The sequence below is a fragment of the Athene cunicularia genome, assembly GCF_003259725.1.
Source record: "Athene cunicularia isolate RWA chromosome 14 unlocalized genomic scaffold, athCun1 chr14_part1, whole genome shotgun sequence".
Lineage (NCBI taxonomy): Eukaryota > Metazoa > Chordata > Aves > Strigiformes > Strigidae > Athene > Athene cunicularia.
Genome location: NW_020799118.1, coordinates 7,492,479 through 7,501,304, shown reverse-complemented (window position 1 = coordinate 7,501,304; position 8,826 = coordinate 7,492,479). Strand labels below are relative to the sequence as shown.

The 8,826-nt window shown below is 37.6% G+C and overlaps 1 protein-coding gene across 2 annotated transcripts in view; it reads right to left on the bottom strand.

The window, feature by feature from the left end:
* The window catches only part of LOC113485861 (transmembrane protein 180-like), a 19,523-nt gene extending 10,737 nt beyond the window's left edge, over nt 1-8,786 (bottom strand). Inside the window, exons 1-4 of one of the 2 annotated variants that reach the window (XM_026859283.1) lie at nt 7,728-8,786; nt 5,211-5,379; nt 3,718-4,452; nt 673-827 (exon numbers count right to left, since the gene is read on the bottom strand). In XM_026859283.1, coding sequence (XP_026715084.1) covers nt 673-827; nt 3,718-4,452; nt 5,211-5,363 — 1,043 coding nt within the window. In that variant the 5' untranslated portion in view covers nt 5,364-5,379; nt 7,728-8,786. Of the gene's footprint in view, nt 1-672; nt 828-3,717; nt 4,453-5,210; nt 5,663-7,727 lie in introns of those variants that run through there. The other variant, XM_026859284.1, reaches the window with a different exon arrangement.
* Between the last annotated feature and the right edge of the window lie 40 nt (nt 8,787-8,826).

Here is an 8,826-nt window from a genome sequence, read left to right as displayed (position 1 = left end):
GGGGGGGGGGGGGGGAGAAGATGAAGAAAAGAAGGGTAGGAAAGAACATGTAGAAAGAAAGCAATTAAATAGAAAATGAAGAAATAAAAAATAATAGTTCTAATGATATTCTGATACAAACAGGTCTTTATTTTTAAATAAGTTTTTCCATATATCATCATATACTTCTGTGAAAATACTACTTCTTAGCATCGTACTTACCCAGTACCAGTGAAAATGTGACTTGGTATTGGTTACCTAACAGATACCTGACTTACCGACATTTGTTTTACAGTGCAGCACAAAGTGAGGTCTGAGCTTTCCTAGCAGCCTCTGCATCCAGAGTTCCTCTACTGAGATCTTGTGTGTCTATGTGGATGAGGAAAGATTCTGCTTCCCTTGAATCTCACATTAAAGCAGGTAAGTGGCTGGAGGCATGTGACTGCAAATCTGAAGTACTGTTCAAATTGAAGGCTTTTTTTTTTTTTTTTAAGGAAAAATTAAAAGCTGAGGTAAAGTAAAATTAAAGCTGAAAAAAGTTTTAACTGGAGTATCAACTTTTCTGACAAGTGAAACAGAACAGGAAGAAAACCACAAAAGCAGCAGCAGATTCTTCATGCTATTAAAAGCAAATGTCTACTCTGTTAGAATTATTTAAGCCACATCCATGAACAGGGAGGTGTATTTACTTACATGTTTGTTGTGAGATAAAATGCAAACAGATAATAGTGTTCTGGCCCTAGAACAAACATGAAAGCAGCAGCTACTCCTTCAAAGTAAAAGGAAAACAAGATGATTCTGTAATAACCAAATTTCTTCAATGAAGCTTGACTGAGAAGAACAAGGCACTAAAAGATAAAAAATACATGTATATATATGATGAAAATATATAGTACAATGTATCAGCATTAGGAGAGCTAGAAAACACAGACCAGTCATAAATTATTACTACCCATTGAAGGAGGAAAAAAAAAAAAATCAACAAAACCCCCAACCCTTTCTAAAAAGTTCAATCCAAATAAAAAAATAGAAATTGAACAGAGAACTATCTACTGGGTCATTCTGTGCTACCTCTCAAGGTAAGAAGTTTCACTCAGAACTAGCCAGCTGAGAACTACTTTATCCTGAGGAAAACAGTTACCCACATTGCCTAACGATTAGTTAGTGCTCATGATCTTTATGTTTGATATCCCTTAAATAATTAAATTTGCAGTATGTTAACTGTAAACCAAGCATCTTGCCATTTGAATTTTAACTGCTAATCTAAAATGGTTTTGATTTTTTTTGTTTTTTCATTTTTTCACAGCTGATCTAAGCAAGTTAGAGGCTTTACTAGCAAGCAAAGAAAGTCAGATGCCAGTGGACAACATGTATGGCTGCATTTTAATTCCACCAGTCTTAGCAAGCAGTAATCCGTGTGAGAAGCTAGTGACAGGCAAACTCGTGAAAATGGTATTAAATGCTGATTATAGGATGAACAAAGTGTAATATTTTGTAGACTGTTCCTCACTTCCCACTTTAAATAGGACATTTTGTAATGCATTATGTTCTTTTTATTTTACGAGCTATGTCACCATCTACATGTATGTGGTACTCATCACTCTCACAAAAAATACAAACTCTACAGAGACACATATTGCCTCCTCCCTTCTATGAAACAGAGATGAGCAGTGTAATACTCAGATGAAGAACAGGAAAACTTCTCCTTGTACATTTATTTATTCCCACATTTAAATGCTTTAACATAACAAATAAAGCCAGGATGCTACAGTCAAAGACTACCATGGCAAATCCTATTTAAAGAAAATCCAGTTTTAGACTTAAGCCAATGCTCAGAGAGGTAAAACAAATCTGGAAAGTTGGTGTAAGAAAAAACTCTGGTTATAAGAAACTTAAACATCCTTCTGGCTGTTTTCAGGCATTCTGCAGAAAAATTGCTTACACTGGAAATGGTAAAGGATAATGTAATGCCTGTTATTGTAAAAACCATGACCTTGTCTCCCTATAATTGAGAAATAACCCTGTCTCAGGAAGTACTTATGATTTTAAAAATTCCTTATTACCTGCATGTTTCTAAAACTGCATATTTCTAAGAAAAATACTAACTTAGTGATGCAAACTCAAATTTGCCTATGTTTCAGCAACAAGGTTTGTCTTGTAGGCAGGTTTTATTCTTCACACCCACTACTAAGAGGAACCTAAGACAGAAGCGTTTAGTTTAGTAACAAGCCACTGAAGCACAGTTCATAAGAAGGGGCTTTATTTTACATGGGTTGGGTGCTTTTCCGGTAAGTGAAGTTCAGGACATTGCCACCAGAGAATTCTCTTGTTGTATCTTGAGCTCAAAGGGACAAAACCTGAGAAAAATAAGGTCACAGCAAACTCTCTACGGTTCAGTGACCTTCTAGACAAAGAGGCTCTGGGGAGCAGAAAGAGATGCATTTTCTGAAAGATTGTTCGTTTCACACTGTCACACTGATTTTATCAACAAAAGTGATTGCTATATACTGAGTGTAAAATTATTGAAGCTTTCCTAACTTTTGTAGTTTCTGATTTATTTCTAAAGTTCATCAGCTGTTTGAGCTACAGAAAAAACAACCAACTGTTAAACCTGTGTTAAGGATAAAAGTTGAAATGATAGATATTTAGGATTTATGGAACAGAGAAGGTACGTTTAGCATTTGTATGTTATATATGCAAAAGCCAAAACAGTAACTGAAATTGAGCTGTGAATTCCAGATGAACTTTCATGTGGTTTTTTTTTTTACATATTACTTACTGAAAGGCATTACAATTTAATGAACATAACATTCTGATTTTCAGAAATTCTGAACCCCATCATCACCTATGACAAAACTCAGAATACTCAAAATCCTGACTTTCATCATCCAGTAAGTAAACACAGTGAAAGTTTTAAAAAATCCAGTGAAAGAAGTTAGAAGGGAACAAACAGGAGAATTTTTTTATTCACTGCAGACAAGTATGTTTACATTCTGTGGGACATATTTTTGCTGCTTTTCTTGTTTTCACACATTACTTATTTGGGTTCTCGCTTCTCTCTTCCAGTTCATTACTCCTCCCCCAACCCTGATTGGGATCTTGAAAGCATGTCTCTCTACCCTGTAAATGTAGATGACCAAGACAGCAAATGACAAAATAGATGGGAATGTATTATTCTCCAAAAGCAGCTATTTAGAGTTTTGTTTGGTTCCCATGACTGAGATACCACATAGTTCAACAATGCTTTTAATACCTAAGAAATTTTCTGGTGTTTCGTGCAGTTTATTTCGGAAATTTCCTGAAGAAGAGATTGTTCTCATCACGTATTGCAAATCAAAGTCAAAGAGAAAAGAATTCAGAATTCTATAGATTTTGCTTTTAGAAACTTTTTATCTTGACCATGGTTTTGGTCATGCTTTATATTTAGGTATTATAAACCCTGTAGGATACAAAACATTCACTCCTTGCATACTCACATCTCACATTCTTGTAAACAGAATCTGTACCAGCCTGCCTGCTTGTCCATTCTCACTACCTGACCCCTGTGTTTGGTTAGCTTGTACACAGAGGTACTTTCTTCTTCAGAGTATCAGTGAGCTAGATTTGTTTCAGTATGACCAATGGCTTATGCCGGATACAGAATTTTTTCAACAAACGGTGTAAATAGATACCTTAAACTAATGAAAACTAGTAACACCATGTTTTCATATTTTGAAATAAAAAAGGGTAACTGCCTACCTGAGGACAAATAAAGCCTGCTCCATACATGATACTTCTTATTGAGGAAGAAAGGGCATCCTTAGGAATAAGATTATCCGCAAAGATCATCATAAAATTGTTGCAGAAGGCTAGGTGGAAGACTTGGAAGAAGTTCATCGTTACAAAAATTAGGAAGTTTTTCTCTGTCATAATCTGTTTGGTCAATAAAAGTACCGAGGACCAGGAGAGAGCTCCATCACCATTTTCCAGATTAGCATTCTCTGTACAAACTGCTCTCTGCTCATATTGACTCGTACTATATTTGCCCGTGTAACACATACAAACTGTTGCTAATGCTGCGACCAAAACAGTGAAAGCCTGAAAATACGCAAAATTTTCCATATTATTTGATACGAGACCACAAAAGAGAATGCTTGTTGATCCGATTAATGTTGCTACTTGGTTATATTTAATAAGTTGAAGCCTACTTTCATGCCTTGTTGAAATTTCTGCAAAGAGCGCACATTGCGCTAGAAGCACAAATGTAAGCAAACCATCAAAAGCACATAACGCAACAATGAGGTGAAGACCACTTAGCCAGTCACCTTCTTCATAATGTTTCCAAGGAAACCAAGGAAGCAAAAAGGCCAACGCATATAAAGGAGCTCCATATAAAATTGAGAACTGGCGTCTTGAGCAGCACTTGAATTTGGAGTTATCTTGAATATAACCAAAAAGAGGATCATTAATGGCATTCCATATCATAAATACAACCTGCAACAAACAAGTAAGAAGCACAACAGAATTTATCTCAGTGTGATTTTTCTGCAGAGGTTACACAAACACAGAAGTAATAGACACCGTATTTATTTTAAATAAATCTCCATTCAAATAATGAAGATGAAAGCTTCACAGGTCAAAACAAACTCCAGACCAAATTCTTATAGGTATTCAGAAGTTTATAGTAATTTTGAAAAACAAGATGAATAAGTAGGCAGGTGCCCAGCCGCACATGAAATAAACCTCCGTCTCTAAGACTTCACTCCTTCAACAGCTTATGCATCTGGGCTTTCATCTTGGAAAGCCCAGATATTACCCTCACAGCAAGTAATTCAAAACATGAGCTGGCCCATTACTTTTAGGAGACCATTTATGACAAGAGTTGCTCACGTGGATAATGACTTGCAGAATAAAAGCAGTATTAAGTACTTAAACAGTCCATAGGAAAGCACTAATGTCAAACATATCTATGGAGCTGAGGTGCAAGATTAATTTAGAGTATTACTTCAAGCTATCAAAGGTAAAAATCTTCCCAGCAATTAAATTCTGAAGATTTTTAGTCTAAAGACTCTAAATGATGTGCCTTAAGTGTACCTTCAATTAATTATGGATTAACTAAATTTAAAATGCACTTGCTGTGTAACCACTTGCAGTGCATCCAAAATTAATTCATAAATTAAAAAAATGACTTTGTTGTGATAACACAGACACATAGCACAACACAGAAACCAAAACATTCCATTGTACAATACCTGTGCTTGATGAAATGCTACTTCTGAAATTTTGTATCGGTTTAGGAAAAGCTTAACATAGTAGAAATTAAAGATACTGTTCATCATTCCAGCACCTAATGTAGTCATGGAATATGCCAGCGCATTAGGATGAATTCCCAAACCAAATTTCATCTTCCACAAGTCTCTTCTTCCTCAAGTTACAAAAAAGAATTACAACAGTTGGTAGAATAATTTTCCAAATTAAAATTACATGGGAGATTTGCTTGTTTCAGAGGTGTGGAAATGAATTCTTAGAGGAAAAATTTCCCCATTCATAGTTCCTTTTTTTTAAATGAAAAATACAAGTTTACTGAGTTACAAGACACAAAGCACAAAATTGAACAGATGCAAAGTATTAAGAAGTTGGTGACATTTCTAAATATAATCAGTGCTTAAAAATCAAACAAACAGGTAGATAAAAATTGTAAAGACTCTATTCTTAACTGTTGCACAGATTCAATATAAAAATCTGCTATTGCAAACATCAGTCTTGGTGTAGAGTTCAAGTAATTGCATACATTTTACACCCTCCTGGGTAGCTACATAATTTTAAAATTACGGACTGTGTGGGAATGAAGTGACTCAATTTGTATCCTTCCATGTCCCATTGCTATGAATGTCAAATGCAGCATGCACTTACATGAATATTTCTTTCAAACAAATACCAAGTCTTGTCCTTCTATTTTTAAATGTTAATTGTTAACAAGCCATGGAAGCAATACTTTCAGCTAATAAACTAATGAAATATGAGTAGAAACCATAAACCAATCAAAACACTTTGTAATAGCTGAAAACATTTTCATTGTATGAAAGACTGCATGTAAATAAAAACTAGGAAGTAGCACATGTACAGCATTTAAAGTACATCCAAATAACAGAGATAGCCCAAGAATATAGAGTTCTTTAATATATCAAACAGATCTTCAGACAACAATTTTATAAGATACTGACTTTTTCCATCTATCTAGGAATTACCTTCATCATGTTTAGTATAAACTATCCCATGAAAAGAGCTAGCTTCGGGGAACATCTACCTTTTAAAGCAGAGTAATGACTACCTAAAGGTAGTCCTTGACCACATTTGATTCTATAAGCCCAAAAGAGAAAATACTTCTCCCAGGTATCTGTTTTTAACTGAGGCTTTACTCATCTTTAGATCTATTTGAAAGCAGCTGTCTGCCATTAATTTGGAGATATTTCAGGTTCAAATTTCAAGCCTTACTATGCGCATTAACTCCAGAGCTTTACAACCTGCTTTTTGTCAATAGTCCAAGTTTGCTCCTCGGCCTATTAACTATTTTATCCTAAATGAAACTTTCAAATATCCATCAAAATACTTAGTTTGAATATCTGCTCTTCAGTCTGATAAACAGATCTATAAGTAACTTCTTGAACTCCTTGTAAAAATAACCATGAAAGAAACAGGAAATGAAAACCAAGGCTGTTTCCAACCTTCCTGTGGTTTAACAAAGTGGCTGAAGACAGGCTGTTGTGAGAGGGGGTGGTAACTGCCTAATCACCAGGTGAGGGCCAGACAAAAGCAACACATCAGGTAGGCACCGAAGAGGTGTCTGTTCTGGCTAAGGCAGATGATGGAACAGCAGTTTTTCCACCCCCCAACAAAGAAAATGAACTCTTGAAGCGCAAATAAAATGTGGATGCATTTTTGTATATGTATTTAAGATGCTCTAATATGAAACAAGATGCATTGAGTAGATCACTTCACAGGTAGGAAAAAATATCAAGCTGACAACTTGGTTCAAGTCTTTTTCTAAAGCAAATTTATTTATAAGAACATGACTGGATTTTTAGATACTTGAGGATGATTGTGATGTATTTTTTAAGGGTTATTTTTTTTGAGAGCTACAGCTGTAGAGACAACCCCATTTTCAGGTGATGAAATTTTGTGTTTTTGTAACAAGTTTGGTTTCACAAACTTTTACTGAGAAACCTAAAATGAAGAATAAGGTTATTGAAAAGATGCCCATTTGAAATGTTGGGGGTTTTAAAATAAGTTCGATATTACTGTGGAAATCATTACAGTAAGCATGATATGGACAAGTGTCACTTTTTTTTTAAGTGTATGTTCAAGCCTTCACAAATACACTTAATGAAGTGATTTATGTAATAGGTATTAGGGCTTTTGGAAAGGTAGACATTTAATCTTTTTCTCCATGGAGGCCCCTGCATGGGTCTTCAAATGAAAACTGACTCTTTACCTCAAATTCCATGAGCACTGTGAATAAATCTGTTTCACACTAACATTACCAGCAAACTAACAGCCATTTCTCAAATCATGTTTGCCTTGGTGCCTTCCTACACACAAATTATAAAAAAGTCCCCTCAGCTTCATAAGATTTGGAAGCAAGAAGAAATTTGATTTTTTTTCAACAAAAACCACCTAACAAGGCACAAACAGGCCTCTTGCCATGACTAACTATAATATGCAGGACCTGACACAACTTTTTACACTAATTGGTACATCTGTCCCTGTACCTTGTTTATGAAACAGGTTCAATTAGAAGTTGAGGTACCACACTTCCTTTCCCAGAAGATGTGCTCTTTAATTGTACTACAATGAAATCATGCATGAGTATCCCCTCCCTCTTCTTAATAGTCAGCCTTTATATTGAATAGGTTAAAGCACAGGTGTTGACATTTTGTGACTCACAGAAGGCAAATCAGTTTCAGAAATTTCTAGTGGTTACAACAATGTTAATGCAGATGAGCCAAAGGAACAGACTGCTTAAACCAGTGAGACACACTATGACAGTACCTGCTTTTCTCCCAGAGCTGGGTAACAAACACTAAAAGAAACTAGAGCACGAGTCTAAAGAAGAAAGTGGATTCCCGAGCGATAATAAATGTTGACTGAAGCACACTAGCTCACATCACTCTGCTCTCCCGGGTCCCAGACTGCAGCCTAACGCTCCCAGTCCTGACAAACTGGTTGGACACAAGTATCTTCCTCATCTTTCTTCCATGACTTTGAGCCACATGAAGGCAGAACTAAGACTAAACGCTTTCCTAATCCCGAGGGGTAATACTAAGGGCAAACACTGCTGAAGCAGAGGGGAGATGCAAACAAAAGGCACTTGGAGCAGGAGGGCAAGTGGAACCGGTTGCGTGCCGCCGCTCTTTCCAGCCGCGATGCCACGGCTGCCCAGGCGCTGGGACCGCGGCTCCTGGGAGGCGGGGGACGCTAGAAACTTGCAGGACTAGAAGTTTGGAGGTGCTCGTCTGTTAAAACTAGGCAAATCAAGCCAGGTTCTCCTCAGCAGCTCCCCAGATACGGGACACGGTTCCCTCTGCCTTGTAAGGGAGGCGCGAGGGAGAAGTGACCGCCCGAGAGACACGCGAGGCGCGGGGCTGGAGACTCGCCGTTCTGAGGCACGACAGCAGCGGCCACGGCCGCCTGCTCCAGCGGGGCCACACTCTCCTCTCCTCCCCTTCTGCACTCCGGCGCCACAGCTCCCGCGGAGGCGGCGGGAACGCGACCCGCACCTGGGTGCGACGCCGGCGAGGGGCCGCGCCCCTCGCGCCAGGCTCTTCCCTCAGCGCTCCCCGCGGGCTCCCAACACAGGGCGACTGGGAG